The sequence below is a fragment of the Ochotona curzoniae genome, unplaced genomic scaffold, assembly GCF_017591425.1.
Source record: "Ochotona curzoniae isolate NIBS_2020 unplaced genomic scaffold, NIBS_Ocur_1.0 contig_430, whole genome shotgun sequence".
Lineage (NCBI taxonomy): Eukaryota > Metazoa > Chordata > Mammalia > Lagomorpha > Ochotonidae > Ochotona > Ochotona curzoniae.
In genome coordinates, this window is record NW_024466219.1 from 2,125,555 (window position 1) to 2,151,077 (window position 25,523).

The 25,523-nt window shown below is 48.2% G+C and overlaps 1 protein-coding gene across 1 annotated transcript in view; it reads left to right on the top strand.

The window, feature by feature from the left end:
- HMCN1 (hemicentin 1) overlaps nucleotides 1–25,317 on the top strand; it is a 350,746-nt gene extending 325,429 nt beyond the window's left edge. Inside the window, exons 96-107 of the mRNA XM_040985773.1 lie at nucleotides 1,304–1,425; nucleotides 1,983–2,220; nucleotides 5,842–5,904; nucleotides 6,795–6,914; nucleotides 7,274–7,408; nucleotides 8,743–8,856; nucleotides 9,850–9,975; nucleotides 11,973–12,101; nucleotides 16,958–17,305; nucleotides 21,139–21,258; nucleotides 23,269–23,395; nucleotides 24,574–25,317. Coding sequence (XP_040841707.1) covers nucleotides 1,304–1,425; nucleotides 1,983–2,220; nucleotides 5,842–5,904; nucleotides 6,795–6,914; nucleotides 7,274–7,408; nucleotides 8,743–8,856; nucleotides 9,850–9,975; nucleotides 11,973–12,101; nucleotides 16,958–17,305; nucleotides 21,139–21,258; nucleotides 23,269–23,395; nucleotides 24,574–24,940 — 2,009 coding nt within the window. The 3' untranslated portion in view covers nucleotides 24,941–25,317. The remainder of the gene's footprint in view (nucleotides 1–1,303; nucleotides 1,426–1,982; nucleotides 2,221–5,841; nucleotides 5,905–6,794; nucleotides 6,915–7,273; nucleotides 7,409–8,742; nucleotides 8,857–9,849; nucleotides 9,976–11,972; nucleotides 12,102–16,957; nucleotides 17,306–21,138; nucleotides 21,259–23,268; nucleotides 23,396–24,573) is intronic.
- Nucleotides 25,318–25,523: the final 206 nt, after the last annotated feature.

A 25,523-nucleotide genomic window follows, 5' to 3' on the forward strand; every position in this document is an offset into this window, starting at 1 on the left:
GATGTTACGGCCAAAGAAGCAAAAATGAGTCATGGCCAGTGAGTGCTTTTGTCTGTAACCTGAGACTCGGGTAGACCACCTCACCGTGGCTGGGCGGTGAGTGGGAGTTCACAGAGCTCCGGTTCAGGTCTCCTCAGTTGGCCAAGTTCAACGACGTGACCTTGAGGGCAGAAAGGCCATGGACAGCTGGTCTTCAGTCAACCCACAAGACCAGGGGTCTCTACTTCATTCTAGCCATTTTGCTATTTCAGATTTTTAAACTTTATTTCAAAAACTTAAGCCATGTATTTCTGTGGTGTCTGTAATACTTTATTACCTGCGGACATTCTGAAGTGTCCCATCGTGATAAACGTACTTGTCTCTGGGAGTAGTTCACCCTTTTCGTAGTGAACCTGGAGTCCTCTCTGTGGCTTTGTTCGCGTGATCTTCGTCACCATCCTGTGCACAGGACCCCAGGACATCTCACGCCGAAGTGGCTACAACCCAGTGACCGTCAGCAAACCTTCTCTCCAACCTCACCTCCTTTCACAGCCTCTCGCCACTACCATCCCATTTCTCGCTTCTGTGGGATCACCTGTGGTTTAGGTTTCTATAAGTGATACTGTCTTTCTGCGGTTGGCCTATTCCACTGACAGGATTGCCGCCTGTAGACAGCGGAGTGTTTACCAGTGCGCTCCGTTCCTTAGTCCATTCGAGCACCGATGGACAGTGTGGATGTTTCCTCAGCAGACAGGTGTTGCTCCCTGAGTATTCTGCCAGCAGTGGGTTCCTGTGTTAGCATTTTAAGGAGTGCCCCTACTGTTTTCTCCCACAGTGGCTCAGCCATTCTCCACTCCCCCCACAGGGTGCAGGGGCGCCCTCTCTCCGCATCCTTACGCTGTCGTCTTCTTTGGCCCTCCCCCACATGAGGTGATATCATTGGTTGGTGGGCATTGCCCTGATGAGTAGTGCCTTTCACAATTTCTGGAGCATCAGAAAGAGCAATGCCTTGTCCCAGACTCATGGCTTCTGCCCGTCTGCCGGATAGGGTGGTCCATCCCTGCTCACGGGTGGGCTGATTCTGCAGAACTTGGATGTGTAAAGTGCAGAGTTCTTCACAGAATCTACTGCTGTGTTTGTGCCTCTTGAAAAGAATCTTTCAGAGACTTAATTCAGTAAGCCTCACTAATGGAGAGGCCACATGGTCATTTAATTCACTATTTTTCGGTCTATTTTTATGCTGTAACGACCGTAAGTAAATCCGTCCCGGGCTTACACAGACTGTATTTTTGCTGTTACAAAATGAAGGCCTTGTAATTCCCAGGAGAAGTCCTGCGAATGACGCACATTGCCCGGGGCCTGGATCCCGATGGCGCTTTGCTGCTGGACGTCATTGTGAGTGGCTACATCCTGCAGCTTCCGTCGCCTGTGGACATCAACATCAAGGTAGCAGCCGAGACGCCTTCCTGCTTGCTTCATTAGGGCAGCAGCACAAGCAGCAGTGGGGAGGCCATGGCAACTGCACCGAGACCTCGCTGCAGAGCAGATCTCGGCTGCACAGGCCATGGGCGAGTAGCTAAATGTTGTTAGCCATCTTCGGGGACAGTCTCCCCAAAGTCAGTGCTTTGAGCACCCTGGCTGACGGGACCGAGATCACAGCTGTGACTTAAGCCACGGGCCTAATTTTCCTCAAAGGAGCAGTAATTCCTACACTGTGTTTCTGAATACCACCCACAGAAATATTTCAGGAATCAAAGGATGGCGACAGTCATCCTTATTCTTGACCCACACCTGTGAGTTCTTACTAAGCATGGTAGCAAGGTTAGCAAGCTGGTACGGTTACTGTGTGAGGGTTCACAGCTGCGCCTTTATTTAGACCCGCGTGTTGTTCCTAAGCCCTGTTTTCTCATTCTTCAGCTCGTAGTGCACTTAGGAAAAAGCAGAACCAAACCAAAGCCCGCTCTGAGCCATGTCGCTGCTCCAATGCCCACTGTCCCCCTTAGGACTACACGGAGGACTACATCCAGACCGGCCCCGGGCAGCTGCACGCGCGCTCCACGCGCCTCTTCACCGTGGACGGCGTCAGCATTCCGTACACCTGGAACCACAGCGTGCTCTATGACGAGGCCCATGGCAGGATGCCTTTCTTGGTCGAAACGCTTCACGCATCCTCCGTGGAATCCGACTATAACCAGTTAGAGGAGACACTGGGATTTAAAATCCATGCTTCTATTTCCAAAGGTACCGTGGCTGAAGGCAAGCTCGCTTCTTTATGCTGTCTATTCCTTTGTAAAGAGCACCGCGTTGCTGCTATTCAGACTGATGCAAAGGCCTAGCCCAGATATGGCATGAGCAGGCCACCTTGTGTGTTTAGGTTTTTCTCCTGGTAATTCCTGTGCTGACATGGAATTCTGATAACACATTTAGTTTCCTAAAGTGCTCCTTTTTATGACATAGAGGAGGTATTCCTGCTCCATTCCACACACATGGAAAGCATAAAATAAGTCGGAATGCTTTTGCTTTGGGTAATAAAGTACATTTGTTACTGTTCTGAATATTATACTTTTCAAGGACTTTTTTTAATTTCATAAGCATGATGTAAAGGTGTATCTTATCCTAAACTAGTAAAAGCAATTATATTTTCAAAGAAACTTTTAAAAAACGTGCAGCAACAGTCAGATTCCAGCTGCCATTTCCTGTTTCTGGAGCTTGAAATCCCCGATCCTCTCTTCATTTTGCTGACAGTCATGTGACTGATCCAAGCAGCCCTGGGTGTGCCTCTTGCTCATGCGTGTGGCCCCCGAGCATTGCCACCACGGGGCTGGCACTCCACAAGCCGCCCCCGCTGTATGAGGGGCAGCTCAGTGCAGTCACACTTGCATGACTGTGTGGCTCTGGCTTTCCCCAGGCACCTGCTGTGAGCACACGGCCTCGCGAGTGAGTGTGCTTTCCTGAAGTAGAGCAAGGTGGATGGAAGGCAATGCTGTGTTGATTTATCATGCTTAAGCTCCATTTCCACGGCTCACCCTTGCTCTCCTGCGTGTGATCTGTTGCTGCTTCAGCATGTGTCAGGACCGTGGCACTGGTTTCAGATCATGCTCATGTGGGAGAGCAAGCGCCCGTTCTCCGTTCATCACAGATGCTTGCGGTCCCCCGCAGTTAGGCCCATTGCTTCCCAGTTGCCATCTCACTGTGCTGTGGGGATACGTGCTTGCATCGCTTGGACAACAAAGAGCTGCTGCACTGCTCTAGCTGGTATGCTGGTATGCTTCCTTTTCAAATCTGTCTTCTGTTCCTGATGTCTCTAGTATTCCATCTGATTGAGGAAAGATGAGTTAGCAAGAGGCAGTATTTTTCTATGCATGTATATTGCCTGGGATTGAGGGATGTAAAGTCATTTTGGAACGGTCGTGTGTTGCCTTGTGCCTCGGGGTAGCTCCTGAGGGTGTTGTTTGGGGCCAGGGGTCCCACAGTGGGAGCAGGCATGCACACTGCAGCACCTTGAAGCACCCTCATGGTCTCCCACATACCTGCATTCAATGTAGGAGCGTCCAGTGCAAGGCATGTTGTTTCAGTGAATTTCAAAACTTGTGTTGGCTTTTTTGGGTGACCACCAGGGGGCGGGCCTGTATTCCTGGTAGCTCAACCAACGTTGCAATTGGAGTCACCTGGACAGCTTGAGGAAAATTCAGATTTGTGGGCGATTCTAAGGTGTTAACACACATCCTAAATGACACTAATGGGTCTGGGCTGTATGCTAGTATTTATAAAACCACTAATCCAGATAACTCAAGGATAATCGTTGATCTTCACAAAAATTATTTTCTATCATTAAAATCAAATAGATTTCAGGTATATCCATATTTTACAAATTAATCAAAAGAAGATACCAACAACTGTAAAGGAAAGTTGAACATTTACATATCAATTTCTTTTAATTTCATAAGAGAGAATAAGCAAATAATGAAATAAAATAAGCACCAAGAAGAAAGCGATATATGCAGAGAACTGAGGTTAACCTTGATTTAGGTACGGCTGTTAAAACCAGCAAGAGGCACAGACCCTGTGGAGGAGATACTTAGTGATTGTGGACAGTACATTCGAGGAAGAAGACATAGTAATGACAGGTACATGTGGAGCTGTGGATTGAACCGTGGAGGTCCCAGTGCCTTCTTGTCCTTGTCCGAGGTCTGCAAGCATGTCCTGACCGTGCCGGCAGGGACCCCCAGGGACCCCCAGGGGGCCTCCCAGCGCTCAGTTACCTAAGCATTACCTCATTCTGGGGACCTGTCCTAAGAAAACCACAGATCCAGAGATGCAGTTCCACGGTTCCACCCAGTGCTACTTAGAGTAGGGAAATAGTGATAGTCCTGGAAGGAGGGAACAGATAGGGGAGTGCTTCCAGAAGTTCATGGAACATGAAATGGAAAGATGAATGTATTTTAGTACAAGAATCTTTGAAATCTGTAGTAGAGGATCCAGAAGTTTCACAGAAAATGCATATGGTGACAAAGCTATGCATGGATTTCAAGACTTTTCGCACTGTCTAATCCCATTTTCCGTAGACTTTTAAAATCTGTGGCAAAACTCTTAGGCAGTCGCCGAACTACCGTGTAAGAGATTCTTCACAAACATTTGTTGAGTGACTGTCATGTAGCAAGAAATTATTCTGGGTGTTGACATTGTGTAAGCAGCGACAGAGGAGAATGTTCCAGAAAACAGCAAAGCCCAAAGGCGGGTTCTGGCTGATAGCCTGAGCTGGCCACGCCACAGGATCAAGTGGTTAAAATCAGATTGCCAGATCTCTTCATTGCTGCTTCCATCGAAGTGAACTAGCATCTGCGTTTTTCATGAATGCAAAGTTATGTTTGTGACTAGCAAAGCTTGACATTCATTAGTCTGTATATCCCAACTTAATATTCATGGATGTAGTCATGAAAATAACATGGTGACAAAACATGAACATGTGACCGGAGAATGGGAACACCTATATTTTTCAAAGTTTTTACCGATGTTGTACATTATTTCAAAACATGCATTTGATGTTGCCCCTACTCTCTTGAAATGAAAATCATAATTCAAAAATCAGCTTTTAACTGGAATAAATGAAAAGAAATATAAAAAAAATAGTGGTTAACATGCCTGAATCTATAGATAGAATCTTAGTGTGACATTTTATGTTTGGGACCATTGGTTTATAGCAGTTTGCTGAGCAAAACAAAGAGCAGGCCTGAGGATTGCATTCCTGGAGAATTCAGTTTATATTTAGGTCATGTGAAACATGATTAATATCTGGTAAAACAAGCTGAAAGCTTATCCTGGGGATCAGGAAGGAGGTCCTTCACCTTTGTGTCCTGTCTGATGTCTACTTAGGCCTGCTCTGCCACAGCACCCCTGATTCCCTTTGCACTGTGCTTAACAGTGCAAGTGGAGGAGACCCACGGAGGAGGTGTCCTCACGGAGCCTCTGTTTCGAGGAGTCTCTGGTTTAAAGTTACTTTAAATCAGCATTCCTTCTATTGGAGTAAGAGTTTCCATGCCGGAAGCCTGGGACTGTGCCTATGGTTACGGCTGGTAGACCTCTTATCCCTAGTCCTTTGAGGTTGTCGCAGGATGACTTGATTTTCTTTGATGATATTAGTAAGCTGAAAGCCACTTTCCAGCTGGTGGCAGCACCTCAGCTGTCTCTGGATCAGGATTTGCAGTTCTTGGTTGAGAAACAGGACGGGCTCCTCATCCCTGCCCATTTTCCCTTGTTGCATGTTTGCGCCCCAAACTTTACCTTCTGGGGAAGCCTGCTCAGAAGGTAGCAGGTGCGTTGCTCTGGTAAAGCCCCTTGACCTTGCTCCCATCTCTGTGGCAGGAGAACGCAGCAATCAATGCCCATCCGGGTTCAGCTTGGATCCTCTTGGACCGTTTTGTGCCGGTAAGTACAGGAGTGCCAAAGCCCAGAAGTTCTTACTGTTTGAAAAATTCCAGCAAAGGATATCATACAATGGATGCCTGTTGCGATTTTTGGGGGTAGCTAATCATCGCAGAAGTCCTATAAATGTCCCATCTGGCAGCTGAGGAAATTAAGACTGGAGAATTTAAGTAAACTGCCTACCATTGTTTGACCTCAAGTGACCCAACATGAAGTTAGTCCCTGAAGCCAGTGGGCTTGTGGCTTGACTGTCCCCGAGTCGGGGATGGTGACCGAATGCAGAGGTGGAGTAAGCAGACAGGGCTGGGCTTTACTTGGCCACGTCTGTGCCGTGAGTGCGAGGGAGCCTCATCCGGCACTCCGTCCTCTAATCCTGGAAGTGCTCAGTCACAGCACAGGCAGGATTTGGACCTGTGGCTAGACAGCCTACTGTGTTCCTCAGAAGCAGCAGCCTGAGAGAGCCACAGTTAGTGAGCCACTAACTCCACGTCTGTGGAGTTCCAGGCGTATCGTGGTGCCTCCTCGTTGGTCGGCTCGGGGTAGACAGGCAGCGTGGCTCTGCCGAGGAAGGCCCAGCATGGTGCGCTCAGCTCCTCAATCTTGCCATTAATATCCCAAGGATAGTAAGGGAAGTACCATTCCCCAAGGAGCATGAGTTAGCCCAGGTCAAATGCATTAAAACCACAGCTGGTAATGTTGCCTATCGTTGTTTTAGGATATAATCTAAACATCTATTCACTATCAAAGATAATTCAGAGACCCCAGATACATTCTTACTTACTGAGGACAATTTCCCTTAAATTCCATTGAGCTTGTTAACCTCTGCAAGCAACTGTATAAACTGATTTGAGTAATTTGTAGGAAGTAGCATGCCCTTCTGTTTCTTCTTGCAGATACAGACGAGTGCACGACAGGGAAGCCTTGCTCCCACACCTGCCACAACGCCATGGGGACCTACTACTGCTCCTGCCCCACAGGCCTCAGCATCGCCGCAGATGGGAGAACCTGTCAAGGTAGCCACTCACAGCGCCGTGTCGGGCAGTCTTGGGCCTAGGAACAAGGGTGTAGGCCAGTCCTCCCCTCCCCGACAACTCTGAACTGACAGTCATCTTCATGAGTGTGCTCTGGGAAGCAGGGGTGCCGGGCTCACTTCAGATCTCAGAAAAGGGAAGCAGCTTTTCAAAAAGAAGGCACCTGGTGGACAGGTGGGAGTTTTCATCAATTGGTGGTTCTGGGAGGATGTCAGCCACACAACCCACCTGGCACGCCACAGCGCAAGTGCCACCCAGCGTTCTGCTCACCCGGTTCCCAGCGGGTCGCTCGGCTGTGTTTTCCTCCACTTGCCTCACTTGCATGCTTCTTGCCGGTGCAGATATCAACGAGTGTGCTCTGGGTGGACATGCCTGCCACGCCGGCCAGGACTGTGACAACACCATCGGCTCCTATCGTTGCGTGGTCCACTGCGGGATCGGCTTTCGGAGAACCTCTGACGGGCTGAATTGCCAAGGTAGAAAGATGGAGGTCTATTCTTACGTTCAGGGCACTGAGAATGAATTCCGCTCCTAAACCCTCTAAAGTCAGCTCGCTCAGGACGCTCGGGGGAGGAGGGGCGGAGCCAAAGGAGGGAGTGGGGAAACAGCAGCAGGGGCCTTAAGGCTGAACTTCATCTCGGTAGCATCTTTTCTGGCTGTGACATTCCATGCTTGTTTTAAACAGAGGTAAGCGCCGTGGATTAGGAATGACATTTGCCTGTGATGTTGAAGAGAGGCGATAATACAGCGTGATCTCATAGAATCCACCTCATAAAACTACCAGGTGTTTTTTTCCTAAAACAGGTTATTTTTAGAAGAATTCTAGGTTCATGACAGAATTGAGCAAAGGAACAGAGAGCTCCCATTTGGGTCCAGCCTGACCCAAACCTGCTGACAGCACCCTACCCCCTGAGGCACATTTGTCAGCGTGAATCTGCCGGGACATATCAGTGTCCCAAGCCTGGGTTACACTGGGACTCCCTTGGCATTGTGTGTGCTATGGACTTTGACAAACTTATAATGACCTGTTGTCCACCCAAAAAACCCCGTGCGCTGTGGCAGCTGCTCAGGCCTTCCTCCCCACGGCCCCGCTGAGCCCTTGTGCTGTGCTGCCTCTGTAGTTTAGCTGACTCCTGCATGTCCTGTCCTTATGCCAGTTCAGAATGACTGACTTAGCAACACGCATTCAGCATTCCTTTCTATTTGACAGCCTATTTCTTTCTAGCAGTGACTTATCCGTCCTACCACTTATCCTAACATCTACAGAACTTTTTTTTTTTTGATAAAGATTTATTTATTTCTATTTGAAAGGCAGATTTACAGAGAGAAGGAGAGGCAGAAAGAAAGAGCTCTTCTCTCCCCTGCCTCATTCCCCAGATGGCTTCAACAGCCAGAGCTGGGCTGATCTGAAGCAGGGTTAGAATTGGTCTTAGCCGATTTAGAACAGGAAGTAAACCATGCGTCAGAGACATCAGAAAACCCTGAGTCCTCCTTGCTCTGCCTTCCAGCATGGGAGGGTGGAAGTTTTCCAGACACAGTGCTGGGGGCCACCTGGTGGCAAGCTTCCGGTGGAGCAGTGCCCGGCCACCCTGGCCCTAAGCTTTTGGCATTGCCCGCTGCTAAGTCTACCTACGCAGGAAGGCCCTCCTGCAGTTGTTTTCTCTGGTTTTTGGGAGCAAATGCTCGGGATTGCTATTAGAGACGTTCTCAGACATGATGCTGGTTAAGGTCATTGACATGTTGCACAGTTGGTATAAATTAAAGCGGTTCTCCTTACAGTGGAAGGTCACCGTTGTGCTTTGTTTAACAGATGTTAACGAATGTCAAGAATCCAGCCCTTGCCAGCAGCGCTGTTTCAATGCCATCGGCAGCTTCCACTGTGGGTGTGAGCCTGGCTATCAACTCAGAGGCAGAAAATGCGTGGGTAAGACGAGGGCTTGGGGTCCCAGGGGCAGTGCCTGTCACCTCTGTCGGAGCCGGGTCTGGGGGCTCTGTCCTGAGGGCTTGGGGTCCCAGGGGCAGTGCCTGTCGCCTCTGTCGGAGCCGGGTCTGGGGGCTCTGTCCTGAGGGCTTGGGGTCCCGGGGCAGTGCCTGTCGCCTCTGTCGGAGCCGGGTCTGGGGGCTCTGTCCTGGGACTGGCTCACTTGTGCAGCAGGCAGACACCGTGTCTGTAATCCACCCTGAAAGAAAATGAGCCCAAACACCATGTTTAGCAGTCTTCACTTTCCGATTACATAACCTTTGCTTTGACATTTCTCCTTTCTACTGAGTTTTGCCAGAAATATTATATATATTCCTATACTGTGCATATGTAAGACCATGTATATACGTTTTAACATATATGTAATGCAACATTATATTAGATAATTTTTTTCTAGGATGAAGTGATTATTATGGCACCAGCTCGTGGAAGCAATGCTTCTTAATTTTTACCATTCTGATTTTTTTTTCAAGATTTTATTTTTTCTAAATTGGAAAGGTAGGTTTACAAAGAGAAGGACAGAGAGAAAGACCTTCTGTCCGCAGGTTCACTCCTTAAAATGAATGCACAGCTGGAACTGAGCTGATCTGAAGCCAGGTGTGTCTTCTAGGTCTCCCATACAGGTGCAGGCCCCAAGGCTTTGAGCAGTCCTCTGCTGTTTTCCCAGGTCATAAACAGGTTGCTGAATGGGAAGTGGAACAGCCGGGACAGAAACTGGTGCCGTTTTTGATGCTAGAGCTTCCAGGCGGAGGATTAACCAGCTGAGCTCTCACGCTGGCCCTTACCTTCCCGTTTCATAGTAAAGTGTCTTTCCTATCTTGCTAATCGTTTTACCTTTACATGATGGTCACTCGATGAACATCTAGGTTAGCTGTGGTTTCTCTGGAAGCATGGGAAAATCCTCTCAGCTAGTTTCCCTTTTGCTGTCTTGTCAAGATGTGAACGAGTGCAGACAGGGTGTGTGCCGACCGGATCAGCTCTGCAGGAACACCCGTGGTGGCTATAAGTGCATCGATCTTTGCCCCAGCGGAATGACCAAAGCAGAAAATGGAACTTGTATTGGTGAGTGTCTGGCTGTTCCAGTGACAAAGATCCATTTCCCATAAGCACGGAAGGTAAGATGGCCCTTGTTGGCAATGCCCGCATCTCCGTGTACCCCGAGTGGAGCGGAGTGACTAGGGTTACAAAGAAGACAACATGCACTAGGTCATTCTTGTAAAGAGAATGCCACTTTATTCAACTGCAGTCTGCCTTTTTACACTCTCTAGTTCCTCCCAGTATTTTTCCAATGCTCAAGCAGCTCCTAAGACCCCCAGGGGCATCTTGATAAAGGGAAGCAGGAACTTGTGATTAAGCCAGGAGCTTAATCCAAAGATTAATCCAGGCCAAAGATTGCGCATCCTGTTACCCCTTGAGAAACAAGCTAAGCTGTGGAGTTAACCCTTGGGAAACCTGCAGGGCCCTATCAAAATTGAGTAATCAAAGTCAGTCTAAGCTCACCAGGATCTCTTCCCTTTTTTTCACAGGATCTCCCATCTTCCAGTAGGGTTGGGCTTAGGGGCCAGGGTCATGGCTGTGCCAGGAAATGGAAGCTCACACTGAACATTGGTGACCACCTAGAGCTCCCATCTGTTACACACTTGGTTTACACAAAGCTTAATATTCATACAAGTTACTATTATCCCCTCATCACTTCTGTTATGAAATTTGGTATATCTATGTTTAGAATCTTATGGAAGAAGGGCAAGAAAAATTTTATTGGGACTTGTTATAAACAAGTCAAAACATAGTTCCTTTGCCACTGAATATTCTTGGAATATCAAGCCTGTGTCCACATATAATAGCACTGTCTCTGCCTAAGCTTGCTCTTCTTCGTGGGCCTGTTCCATGGCAGCCTGTGGGAATTAGCCAGATTGAGGACCAGCAAGTCCATACATTCAGGAGATCTTGTCTTCCTTCTCCTGTCTGACTTTCTCCTCTGCCTCCCGCAAAACGGGATTAAAACCAGCAAATACAAAACGCCACAGACTGAAGCATCGTGAACACGCAAAGCATACACAGGGTGGTGGTGTCTGATAGGGAAGAGTGTTGGGGCCACATGGAGGGATCAGACACGGGCCTGAATGATGATCATTTGTGGAGATGCTGTGAAAAGGAAAGCAAAGGGGCAACAGCAGGGCTTGCTCATTAACTTGCTCATTTTCCTTCTTGCCAGCTATCTAATCTTGGATGAACAGGTACATAAAAATTTTCTAAAATTTTTGTGAAAGTAGCATGATTTTCTCTCAAAGCCTGTTGTCAGTGAAGTTATACTATATCTTGGACTTGCTTCAAAATGTGAAAGGACTCCGGAGTGTAGATCTGGAGGAAGGAATGTTGACACTACTGGATGGTATTCAGGTCACTAGGGTTTACAGCACTAAGCCAGAACCACAGTGGGGCAGGGAGGGTGGACTAGGAGCGTGCAAAGACCCTCTCAGCTTCAAGACTGTGGGTGTGGGAGGTATTCCCCTTGACCCCAGAGAGTGGAAGCCATGCAGAGCGTCAGGGATGTTACAAGCAGCTGTCAACATGTTTAGGAACATTGACTCTGAAATTATGTGTAAAATTAATTTAGAAATAAGATTATCTGATTGCTAAGACTGTTTAAGGATCTACAGCAAAAATCCCGCTCACTGGGAATGGGAATGGGAAGTCACAGGGCTTCTGTTAGAGGAAGTAGATGCACAGTGTCTTGGCCACAGAGGAAATGAGTTGAGGATGACTCTGATGGGCCATGAAGCTGCTCGCTTGTCTCAGTAAGACAGGGAGAGAGGAGTGAGCGCAGGGACGGAAGGAGAAACAAAAGAGCTGAGAAGACAACTCTCCCGTGGCAGAAGGAACGAGCCAACCAAGCGGCCGATGGGGGCTTGAACTCAGGTCTTCTGATTCCCACTGTGAGTCAGCCACATAGTGAGCAAAGCTGCTCTGGCAGGGCTGTAGCCTGTGGGCTTAAAATATGGTCACTTCGGGTCTTGACAGGAAAATGTTACTACTGTTCATTGCCTCCGTGTCTGTAGATATTGATGAATGCAAAGATGGGACTCATCAGTGCAGATATAATCAGCTATGTGAGAATACGAGAGGCAGCCACCGTTGCGTATGCCCGAGGGGTTATCGGTCCCAAGGAGCCGGAAGACCCTGCGTGGGTAAGTGCACAGGATGCTGTACTGAGTGACTAGCACAGGCAGCGACTTCCAGCCTCACCAGCTTGCTCTTCACCTTCTCTTCACCCTCAAACGCTCTCTGCCTACAATTAGAAGGTATGTTAAACGACTGACTGATTCCTAAGATGACAGTTAGAAGGTATGTGAAATTACTACTGACTCAAAACAATTTGAATACACTCACATTTAAAGTAATAGTTATTGAGCACTTTTTATGAGTATATTAAAGTTCTGATATAATTGATAATTGTTGTGGAAGCTTAACCATCAGTATTACCTTTAATAATTCTATGCACACATGACATAAATGTTTGCATAGATCCATTTCAGTGAGTGTGAAGTATATGTAGTGTGCAAGTTGAGTATTAAATGTGCAAGTAAAAAAGTGTAAGTACACATAAGTTAAACAAGTAGATATTATAACTATCGACCATGTATTTAGTGCTTGCTCTGTTCTAAAAATACCTCATTCAACTCTCCCAATTGCCTATTTCTTCCTATCTTAATGATAATAAAATATAAACCACGGTAGACAGTAGAAATTATCTGTAGGATATAACTGCATACTTATAAAATAATTAATGCATTTATAATCAATCAGGTTATAGTCTTCCTTAATACTTAAGCACATTTAAAAAGTTGGCTTTTAAATACCAGCTTCTGGACTTGAGTGCATTTCTTTGCCTGCTTCATGATTGTTGAGAGCAGACTGTGCCATGAACGTGCAGTTTCAGGATGCCTGCAGCGCTGGTTTCCCATGGCCCCTCTCAGGCCTTGCATGCAGAGCTGGTGCTGAGGGCGAGATGAGGCATGGGCTCCGGGCTTCCCTGGGAGCTCCCCACAGCTTCCCACAGTACCCCACAGCACTCCACAGCTTCCCACAGCACCCCACAGCTTCCCACAGCACCCCACAGCACTCCACAGCTTCCCACAGCACCCCACAGCTTCCCACAGCACCCCACAGCTTTCCACAGCACCCCACAGCACTGTGTGAAGCAGAGCGTCTGGGGACTCACACCCCCCCCCCCATTTCCCCAGAGGCTCTAGGAAGAGGGCCCAGGGATGAATCTATACTTTCAGTGGAAAACCAGTGGAGGTTGCTTCATGATGATGGCTTTGTATGTTGGATCTGGATCTGCTGCACTTGACTTCCTAGTTAAAGCACCAATTGCATGAGAAATGAAGTATGTCTGACATCTGTGTAGCAGATTATGAGAAATCTAAAGTTATGGTCTCTGAAAAAATGGATCAGACTCTTGAGCTCATTCCATGCTAGATATGTTTGTAAATAAACTTAAGACATAAAAAAGAGACTGAGTTCTGTCCTAATACAGTGTTTACCAAAGTACTTTCATATAGCAAATGCTGAAAATACCATTATTAGAAACCCTTTCGAAGCAGTGTGGTCACAGGAAGGGTAGATAGCAGAATATTGTCATCTTCAGTTAGATGTTATAATTATATATAATTTACGCCCTGATCACCTTTAAGAATGACTTGTCAGAACGAACTGTGTTTGCTTCCTAATATTTTCAGCAGCTAAATAAATGCCAGACAGTAGACTTAAAAATAATGCAGCGAAATTGGTAGGACCATTGCTGTAAAGAAATAGCAAATGTCAGTTTTATCTGTTAAAACTTTGTAAGCCGAATTCAATACTTGCTTTCTACATTCTCGTTGCTATCTTTCATGCCACTGTGGGTAACGGATTGAAGAATCTGGTTTTCGTTCAATGATTTTCATTAACCCATCCTATTGATGGGAAGAGTTAGAGGAACATATTCCATGTGTTGAACTAAAAATAGCTCCTAAAATATCATAACCATGGCAAGTTTATATCTTACTAAAAAAAAAAAAAAAAGATTGTGTTTGGGGGGAAATTGTGCTAACTTGACAGATAATATAAAATTATTCATTCAAAAAAGACAAAATTTGGAAGTCTGTGGTTGTGCCAGCGCAAGTGCAACTAAGATTGAGCTTGCATGGAAGTCGTACAGCACACGTGATCAGCACTAAAGCTAACTGCACACTACAAACATGAGCTTATACTTCCCCACAATCAGGAATTGAAATCTCCACCAGCTTTGGAACCACATCTTCACAGATGACCCTTTTAAAAATAAATGTTGCTTGGGCCCGGCGCAGTGGCGCAGTGGTTAAGGTCCTCACCTTGCATGCCCGGGATCCCATATGGGCGCCGGTTCTATCCCAGCAGCCCCGCTTCCCTTCCAGCTCCCTGCCTGTGGCCCGGGAAGGCAGTCGAGGACAGCCCAGGGCTTTGGGACCGTGCGCCCATGTGGGAGACCCGGAAGAGGCTCCTGGCTTCGGATCGGCATAGCATCGGCCGTTGCGCTCACTTGGGGAGTGAATCATCGGACGGAAATTCTTCCTCTCTTATCTCTCCTCTCTGTATATCTGCCTTTCCAATAAAAAAATAATAAAAATAAATCTTTAAAACAAAATAAATGTTGCTTATTAGTAAAGCAAGAGAGAGGGACAGATAGAGACCTCCATGCATGTATGTGTTCACTCTCAAAGTGTCCACAGCAGCTGGGGCTGGTCCAGGCCAACGGCAGGAGCCAGAAGCTTAACTTGAGTCTCCCTGTGAATGGCAGCGAAGCAAGAGTGTGATCCTTAGCTCCGCCTCCCGGGTTATGCATTAGCAGGAAGCTGGAATTGGGAGCAGTGCTGGGACTTGAACCTGCACACCCAGCTGTGGGGTGTTGGCATCCCACACAGCATCTTAGCTGTTGCATCCAACATCTTCTCCTAAAAGACCCTTCTGTTTCTGTGTTCGTGGTTCGATTGGCACATTGTGTCAAGCCTCTTGGTTCATTAATTCAAGTATTTACTGAATACCTACTTTATGCTGGATGCTGACTTGTGTCATAATTGGAATGATAAACAGGGAAGGTTAGATTCCTATCTTTATGCAGTCTAACTCCTAGGGAAAAACAAGAATCACAAAACAAACAGAATCCAGTTTCCAATGGTGATAAAAAGCAGTAGGGGAAGGGAAAAGAACAGGCCAGGTTAGGAGGGGAAGCTAACTGTGACCAGGTTTGGGGACACTGTGGCCAGGTTAGGAGGGGATGCCGTGGACAGGTTAGGAGGGGACACCATGGCCAGGTTAGGAGGGGACACCATGGCCAGGTTAGGAGGGGACGCTGTGGCCAGGTTAGGAGGGGTCGCCCATGGCCAGATTAGGAGGAGTCGCTGTGGCCTTGTTAGAAGGGGACGCTGTGGCCCAGGTTAGGAGGAGACACTTTTGCCCAGGTTAGGAGGGGTCACCATGGCCAGGTTAGGAGGGGACACTGTGGCCAGTTAAGGAGGGGACACTGTGGCCAGGTTAGGAGGGGACGCTGTGGCCAGGTTAGGAGGGGAAGCTAACTGTGACCAGGTTAGGGGACACCGTGGCCAGGTTAGGAGGGGACACTGTGGCCAGTTAAGGAGGGGACACTGTGGCCAGGTTAGGAGGGGACACTGTGGCCAGTTAAGGAGGGGACACTGTGGCCAGGTTAGGAGGGGACACTGTGGCCAGTTAAGGAGGGGACACTGTGGCCAGGTTAGGAGGGGTCACCGTGGCCAGGTTAGGAAGGGACCCTGTGGCCCAGGTTAGGAGGGGTCACCGTGGCCAGGTTAGGAGGGGTCACCGTGGCCAGGTTAGGAAGGGACCCTGTGGCCCAGGTTAGGAGGGGATGCTGTGCCCAGCTTAGAAGGGGACGCTGTGACCTGGGTTAGGAGGGGATGCCGTGGCCCAGGTTAGGAGGAGACACTTTTGCCCAGGTTAGGAGGGGTCACCATGGCCAGGTTGGAAGGGGATGCCATGAGCCAAGCTTCAAAGCTGTAGCACTTAGGACAAGTCCTAATCTAGGAGTCTCAGCTCCTGTGGGGACCCTGAGAAAGGTACTTTCAGTGAGAAAGTGACAACCCTTGGCCAGTGCTGTGGAATGCTGCCGGGCCAAGGGCAAGGAGGCCATGCTGAGGGTCTGGGTGCCCTGCAAGAATGTAATGGACAGATGCAGAAGGCAAGGGGACCCACCATGAGCTAACTGATGTTTAGAGAAGGTGATACTGGCTGGAGCCTGGGTCCTAATTCACAGAAGAACCAAGCTAGATACAGGAAGAGCAGGACCACTTAGGAGAGGGTGTGTGAAGGGGAGTTCCAGGTTTACAGAGTGATGTCTCATCAGATATGGATGTCTCCATCATTGTCCACTAAATCAGGGAAATCAGAGCTACCTCCGAGGAACGTTTGTTAAGACAGAACCATTTAAGGAAATACATTTTGGAAACATACCCATGCCATTGTATGAAGAGATAACATTGAGACCTTTTTAAGATGTCATTTCATAAAAATTATTAATTTGAGAATCCACTCTTGTGCCATTTTTCCCAGAGGAAAAAGGCAAATTTCAGCATAAGTCGTTGGGATGCTCCCTACCCCGGTTGGACTCAGACAGCCAAGTGTGGTGTTTGTAAGATACGTGGCTCCAGCCTTGCACTTGCAGTAGGGTGCCCACCAAGTGAGCCCAGCTGCTGAGCACCTGCGCTGCTTCCTCGGTCCAGGTGACAAAGCCAAGGGCAGGGCAGCTGGTCTCAAGGTCAGCGTCACAGAACTGCCAGCCAGCAGTGTGTGGGAGAGTCACAGTCTACCCAGGGTCCATGGCCCCGTGCCGAAAGCTTTCTCGGAGGTTCAGCCGGTGAGAGCGGTTCCCAATTCCTAGCTCTGAGGGTGACATGATGCATTTGGTGTATTTCACAGACTGACTCTTCATTCCTGTGTGTTTGTGTGTGTTCTCTCTCTCTCTCTTTTATGTGTCTTGGCACATGAGCAGACATTAATGAATGTGAACAAGTACCTAAACCCTGTGCACATCAGTGCTCCAACACCCCCGGCAGCTTCAAGTGCATCTGCCCCCCGGGACACCATCTGTTAGGGGACGGGAAGTCTTGCGCTGGATTGGAGAGGCTGCCCAGTTCTGGCGCTCAGTACAGTAGCTCTCACCTGGCCTGGTCCTGGCCTGTGAGGAGCAGCCAGCAGCTGCACCGTTACAGGCACAGCTCTCAGCTCCCCGGCAACTCCTCAGAGCCTAGAGACAGCAGAGCATCTCCTGCCAGGACTAGACGGACTGGTGGGAACAGCTGTCCCACAGGCACCACAGCGAGCTGGAACACCTGTGTAGGTAAATGCCAGCCTCGTTTCTTCTGCTTTTTGGGGCTCATGCTCCAGCCAGGGGTCACATGCACAGCCAGGGGTTCACGCACTGGCCAGGAGCCACATGCATGACCAGGGGCTCACACTCCGACCAGGGGGTCACGTGCACAGCCAGGGGTTCACGCTCCAGCCACGAGCTGTATGCGTTGGGGTCCAGCACTTTTGGGGTCCAGGAAACTGCCTCTTGAGTCTGGAAAGGCTCACAATTGGGGGCATTTCCTGTGGCATTGAAACTAGAGCACATTTGATTCAAATTGTGGTGATCTGCAAGGGCGCATTTTGTTCATTTCTGTTAGAGTTCCTTCTTCTGCCCGCCCCTGGAAGCATCACTGAATTGAATAAATCTCAGTGACATCTAGAATCTGGTCTCTTATTTTTAAACAGATCTGCATGTTACCACATGATAAAATCCCTCAGATTTGGGCTGCATCGGCCTCACGCGAAAGCAGTGAGGTACAAACTGCAGCTCCTCAGTGAACTGCTGGTTCTGCCAGTAGCAGTGTCCACGTGCGGTTCCCTGCTCCCTGGGTCCTCTCTCCGGGCTTGTTTGTGAGAAGAAAGCATTAGTTGCATGCGTGGCTCAGGAACCTCTGCATTCAGTATCTCACTTCACATCTGTAATTTCACTGTTTGCAAAAGCAGAGCACATTCTCTGGCCCGAGAGCCGGGACCTTGTCTTTAGTTAAGTTGCAGACATTGCCATGTGTCACTCGTTTAGCTGATGTTCTGTGAGTATCCACAGTTCGTGTGGCATTGAGCCGGGCACCAAGGGGAATTAGGCGCAGGCATTAGGCCCACTGCTCGCGAGCTGCGGGAGGGAGCCCAGGGAGACTTCTTGCACACATTTCTTCTGTGTTCTGCCCTCTGCTTGTTCTTGCCCAGATATCGTTCTGTGATGCATTTCTTCTAAACACTTCGGACTGTTCTCCGGCTTCACTGTCACGTCTTTGCCCACCCTTCTCCAAACGCCGGTCTTGCATAATTCTCTTTTTAGATGGGCTTTGTCAGATCTCTCATCCGAGCAGCTTTCCACACCTGTGAGCACTGCCACTTTCTTAACCCTTTCTGCCTCAGACCTTTATGTGTCCACTGGCAACTCTGCAGTTAGTCCCCTGTTGCTAGTGAACCCGTGGGCCCCACTGTCCGTGCCAGCCACTCCAGCCCCACTCTCAGCGTGTTCCAAGACGTGCCCCACCTCCATACCTCTCAACTGCCCCATGATCTTAACGTGACCCTTCTGTCGCTAGAACCCACAGCTGACCATTTGTACGCTGAGGGTCGTTTAGATGGTCATTCCCCCTGCCGCCATCCATCCCTCGGCGTTTGTTTTAACTAAGTTTTTTTTTCTTTTCTGTCTTTAGTATCTTCCCCATAAGTGAGTTAAACAATATTCTCCAACCACCTGGCTGACTCCTCTGAGGATCCAAGTCATTTTCAGGCAGTTTCTCAGATTAATAACAATTGTCTTCCTCACTCTTTGCGTTGCAGTTTCATCCTAATTGAACATTACAGGTTTTTTGTATCTTTGTGTTTCTATCATGCTAGCGTAATGCTTTCCAGAATGGTCAAGGCTGCTACTGTTTCACGCTGACGATCAGACTTGGATAATCTAATGTAAACTTTTATTTGGTATTGGGGCAATCATAAAGCTTACACACCCCTCAAAGTATGGTGAGTTCTTTATAATGTTAGTACTAATAAAGACATTTACACCAAAATTGAAGACAGCTTCAGAGTTATGTAACAGGAACAACATGCAATAAACACCACATGCCTCTAATTAACTATCTGGGATAGACAAAGTACAAAAGATGTTAATACTGTGAAATCTTGTTAGCCTTGAGCTAAGCCTTAGGCTTTAAAGGCGCTGACTGCAAAGCTTAACAGGAAAAATGAATATTATAATGCCTCTAAAGATGGACATCGTACGTAAGGCCATTTTAAATTCAAACTTTGGGCCTGCGCAGTAGTGTGGCAGGCTAATCCTCTACCATGTAGGTTCGAGTCCATATCCCGGCTGTTCCACTTCTGATCCAGCTCCCTGCTTATGGCCTGGGAAAGTAGCAGAGGAGGGCCAAGGTTTGGGGCCCTATATAGCTACCTGGGAAACCTGTAGGAAGCTCCTGGCTCCTGACCTGGGACTGGCTCAGCTTTGCCCATAGCAGCCATTTGGGGGAATAAACCAGCATTGAAGATTCTCTTTCTTTGTATCTTTCTCTCTGTTTCTCTCTCTCTCCTTGTCTCACCTCTCCATGATTCTTTCGAGTAAATTAAACTTTTTTAATTCAAACTTTAAGAAGTTTCTTATTAAATACTTAGTTCAACATCATTTGTCTGAAGATTTCATTTTTTTTTTCTTTATTTGAAAGGTGGAGTTACAGGCAGAAGGTCAGAGAGATAAAGTTTCTATCTGCTGGTTGACTTGCTACATTTCTACCACAGCTGAAGCTGACCAAGACTGAACTCAGGAGCCACGAGCTTCTTCCAGGTCTCCCTCCTAGACAGCAGGCCCAGGCACCTGGGCAGACTTCTGCTGCTTTTCCAGGTGTATTAGCAGGGAGCTGGGATCTGAAGTTAGGCAGCCAGCATTCAAACCAGTGCCCAACTGGGGTGCTGGCCACAGCATGGGCCCTTCAACATCATTTAAATTCATGTTGTTTTTTTTTAGGTTAAATCAAATGTTAGGGAGGAAGAGGGAAATGAACATGAGTTGTGGAGTTCACGCTTTGGTTATCTAATATTGACATATATTTTTAAATTTTGTCCTTAACACATTTTTGAATCTGTGAACCGAGCCTTCCTCCGACTTGTCTTGCAGTTCTCAGTGTCTCTCCTCCGTTCCTGCTCCCGCTGCACACCTTGTCCTCCTCTGACTCCCTCGTGCAAGCCAAGCTTCACTTCCCTTTTCTGGAAGTAGACATCCATGCATTTTCACTCTTACTGCTGTTTCCTTGGCTTTGTACGATGATAATCGCAGAAGGCCTGTTGCAGTTTGTAAAATGCTTTCCTGTTGATTACATGTGAGCCCTCCAGGTAACCTGTGAGGGACCACAGGGGGTCTCAGTGTAGCCTGATGGTGGGAGAATCAGCTGGGACCACGAGAAGGTCCAAGGGCTGCCGAGTGACACAGCAGCTGTGCAACAATACTTCAAATGGTTTATGAAAAACAATTAGATAACCTTCTAATTTTAGTGAAAAATAATTTGAAATCCTTACATAGATTTATCATAATTTCCATGAAATTTCTCCAGTGCGCCCATCGGTGTAGCTACCAGTGGCACGCGCATTGGATTAACATTTCTAACCGCAGAAATAAGACGTGCGTCTTTGATGCTGCTTTGGGGGGGAAGGCCCTGCATGAGTGTGTGCACAGAGTATGAGACAGATAGCATTTCAGTACAACGACCTGAACACCAGCACTACTTTCCCATTTGACAGTGTGCAGAAACCTCTTAGGTAAACCCTGCCATTCTGTCAAGTGTGACTTCAGATCTTACATAAATCTGGCGCCTCCATCCTTCCATCTTACTCATTTAACTGTTACAAAGTTAACCAGTCTGGGATGTTAGTTGCTATATTCTATGAATGCGTTCTGCCATTGTGTACTGTGGTACTATATATACTATGTTAAAGACATAGATACAAAAGATGTATAAAGATATAAAAGAACTTTGAGCCTTTTTAACACACAGATGTGACAGCTACAAATTGTTTTCCTGTAGTATTACTGCTAATTTGGCTTTGCTACATTGCGTGCATGTTGGGCCTGGCCTGGCTACAGTCTGCTTTCTTTCCACCTAGATATTGACGAATGTGAAACCAGAGATATCTGCCAGCATGCGTGTAAAAATACTTTTGGAAGCTATCAGTGCACCTGCCCACCCGGTTATCAGCTCATGCTCAATGGAAAAACATGCCAAGGTGAGACAGTGCCCGGGTATTTGTTAGTGCAACTTGACTTAAAACCAATGTAGGACAGCATGAAAGAGTTGGGTCTTTTGTAGCGTTAGAAAATGGGGCATTTATGAGGAACTAAAGGCTATTTTTTATTTAAGTATGAATCTATAAAACTTTTTACATTGGTGATAGAAATATCAGTAATAGAAAAATTAAAGCGAGTTTGACATTGATCAGACAGAAAGTGTCGTCAGAAGTGGAAGTAAGCAGGCTGCAAACGGCAAGGTAACTGATCAAGACGAGCTGAAAAAGCAGTGAGGAGAGATCCAAAGATGCTCTGGCCAGTTTTGTGCAGCATTAAGCTAATTTTAAACATTTTTGACATCACACTGACGTTTCCTTTGAAATAATTCTTTTTTGAGGCACATGCGCTGGTTTAATCCCTCAGTGGCTACCACAGCCGGAGCTCGGCCAGGGCTCCCCAAGGAGAGCAGCAAGCAGTGGCTGCGTTTCAGGCGCATGAGCAGGGAGCTGGACTGGAAGCAGAGCGCTCAGTGAACTCAAATCGGCGCTGCGGTCTGGGGTGTCAGTGTCACAGCCACCGGCTTAACTCACGGCATGACCACTCCTGCCCCAAACCGTCCATCAAGAATCTGAGCTACTTCTCTTTTCTGAGACTTTCTATTATTTTTTAGAGTGTTAAAGAATACTTCTTAAATGTGTGTAACTGTTCCAAAGTTGGTAATATGAAACTTTTCACCACATATGGGATTCTTACGGGCATGTTTCTATCATAAAGTGCCTCTACTTTCACTTCTCTCATAAGTTTATTCCTAGAATATTTGATAAAGCCCTAACATCACCACATTGTTCACTAATAGAAGACAACAAATATTGTTTTGTGTTATCTTTCTGGCTCTTTAGGAACAGTGAGAAGAGATTCCTTAATCACAAGTAGACTGTGCTGTACTGAAAGCCGAGGCAAGGCCATGAGCCAAGCTCAGCACCAGAAAAGCTCTGTAGAGCTTCAGGTTCTGAGTACGACTTTGTGGATTCATGTTCAGCCAATATGTGACACCTGCAACATGGCCAACTACTCCTGTTAGGCATACAGCTGCATGTCCCAGTCATGGCTCCAGGCAGCTTGTCCTGGGCCCTGCAGCCCGCCAGCATCCGTGTTCCTGCGTGGGTTCACTGGGAAAATCAGGCACAAAATGGAATTGGGATGATGGGTTTGAAGGAGAAGCTTTGCACAAGAGAGAGAGCTAATGGAATTGCTGTACATGGCCGCTTCCCTCCCAGACACCCTCCGTTTTCAGACATGAAACCCTTCAGAATTAGATGTGGGGCCATGGCGACAGCTGACTCCACAGAAATAAAGCTTGCATTTCGCTGTGTTTCATCCAGCAGGACAGCTGGTCCTGATATGGGACTGCTGAGAGAGAACGCCTTGCCTCACTGTTGGCACTTAAGACTCGAAAGTTGAACTTGAGATTTACTCCATGTCATTCTAGCACGCCTTTATTTGGGGCAGTCTGTGACTCACCATAAAGCAAATAGTTATATTGTCCATGGATTCCTGAGAATATGTTTGCAACCAAATTTAAAATGCTCATTTTTAGATACAAAGAGTAAAACTAAATCAGAAACAAAATTGGCCACATGTTTAAGACACTGTTTCCTGGAATGTCTTCCTTCGCCCTTCTTCTGCAGCAACATTCCAAGGTATTTAAGAGTTCATAAAACATCACACTTTTAGCCTAAGTGCAGCCCAGCCAGCACAGATGCTACATCGAAGTGGCCTACAGCTGCGAGACTGCACAGCGGCTTCACATGGCATTTTGTTGTCCAAGTGTAAGAGACCCCACATCTCGGATTTTTGATGTCCTGACATAAATGTCAGTGAAGGATAGCCTCAAAGTACCCCCTCCCTGGCCACGGTTGAAGACCAAGTTCATGGCCGGGATGAAGGCTCCCCAGAGCCTGATGTCCCAGCCTCGTTGCTCATGCTTTGTGTTCCCCGTGCTGTTCCAGATGTGGATGAGTGTCAGGAGCAGAGTGTGCTCTGTGGGCCCAATCGCATGTGCTTCAACACCAGAGGAAGCTACCAGTGCATTGACACGCCCTGTCCTCCCAGCCACCAGCGGGATCCTGTTTCAGGGTGAGTCCCCTGTGCTTGTGACCGCTTCCTCTGACCTTGACCTCAGAACCGTGTGTGTGGTCAGGAGTGGGGCTGTGGGGCTGCAGTGTGTCCTTCCTCCAGTGAGTGTGTGTAAAAGGAGCTCATGGGGCGCCCGTTCTCCCTGTAGGGACCCCCGGCCTCCCCGGCTTGCGTTCCTGCTGGAGCAGCCAGCATCCAGCCTCCGGAGGCAGCTCCTAATGGTGACAGAGCCTGCCTTTCATAGCGATTTCCCAGCTTGCACATGGGTGGCCTCAGCTCTGTCCTTGGGATGCTGGGCCCCTGTGTGAGTGGGGGCGTGAGCAAGCCCTAAGTGGTGTCCACCATTGGTGTTCTTTCTGTGTTTCCCTGTGGTCTGAAATTGTCCCTTTGGCAGTACTCAGTCTGGGTCCTGATAAAGGGCATCTCAGATGGGCCGTGTTAGCAAGGAGGTGTTTCCCAAAACCAGTTCCTCAGGGGCGCCCACACTTGGTCCTCCCCTCCACAGTGCCTGCCATGGTTCTGTACCGGGGTCCGGGGTAGGCTGCCCAGAACCCTGCATGAGCTGCTCTGATGGGAGTGGGGGGCGGGGGATGAAGAAAGCCAAAGCTAGAGAACGATGAAACACCAGAAAGTGCCGTGACTCAAGACTGTATCTTCATAAAATGGTGCTCTCTGCACATTCTGCCTCCATATTCATAATTTCTGGCAAATAATTCAGAGGCCAGGATGACTCAAAACAGTCAGTGTGGGCTCTGGAAAAAGGAGATACAATTTTTATTCAAAATAATGTGGAAGATGGTTACAAATGGAAGCCCCGCCCCCTTGAAGAAACTGAATCGACCTGTCGTCATTTTTAGGATAACAAACCAGATGTGTCCTGTTTCAGGCAGAGCTGGGATAGGTGCTAAGGTTTGAAGACAGCTGAGTCCCAAGCTCATAGACATACCCTCTCCCATCGCTGGGGCAGATGCTCTCGTGTCCACTGCAGACCCTTGCTCACAAAGCAGGCTCTCGTGTCCGTGACCCATCAGAGCTGAGAGAGATGAGCTTAACCAGCCACGTCTGCTTCGGGCTGGAGCCACAGAACATGGCCGAGCCCCTTGCCCATTCCAGCCACCTGCGCCAGGCCCCTGCCGTGAGCCAGGTGACCGTGAGCGTGTCCTGTTTGCTGTCCTTAGGTTCTGCCTCAAGAGCTGCCCACCCAATGACCTGGAGTGTGCCGTGAGTCCCTACACCTTGGAGTACAAGCTTGTCTCCCTCCCCTTCGGAATAGCCGCCCATCAAGATCTGATACGGCTGGTGGCGTACACGCAGCAGGGTGTGGTGCACCCCAGGACGACATTCCTCATGGTGGATGAGGAGCAGGCTGTTCCTTTTGCCTTAAGAGAGGAAAACCTAAAGGGAGTGGTGTACACGACCCGGCCCCTGCGAGAGCCAGAGACCTACCGCATGCGGGTGCGTGCCCTCTCCCACAGCGCCAACGGGACCCTGGAGTACCAGACCACGTTCATCGTCTACATAGCCGTGTCTGCTTACCCATATTGAGCAACCCCGCAAGCCCAGCGCACGTTAGCCCGGCGGCCAAGGCCCTTCCAGAGGACTCTGGCACAGGTCTAATCTTGGCAACTGGAAAATGGTGCTATCATCTGCTGGGTGTGCCTTGCTGGGACCACCCGGCTCTCTCACGGTCCCACCACGAGAATCCTCTAGTGAGGTCTGGAAAAGCCCTCTCTGCTTGTCTTTATTTATTTCACTGAAGCAGTAACTTCCCTCAGATTCCTCTGAACACCCCACAGGACACATGCGTGACATCACGCTAGCAGGGTAGCTGGATTATTTTCCTCCAAGTGGAACAGAAGAAACTAACCAAGGTCAAGGCTTGTGAGCACCTGACCATCTTTAGGACATTAAAGCTGGCTGTGTTCTGATCAGCCCTCAGGCAGTACATGCTGAAGATGTGGCCATGCTTGGTAAGACATGTCAGCTTAAGGGACAGAAGGAGCCCTTGCCTCAGGAAGCCAGCACGGCTCTAGCAGCCGCGTTTGCGTGGTGCTCGCCGCGACGGGATGCCCGAACAGAGGATGTTATCTTGGGTGATGGTGTGGAATCAGCGAAAGCACTCACAGTG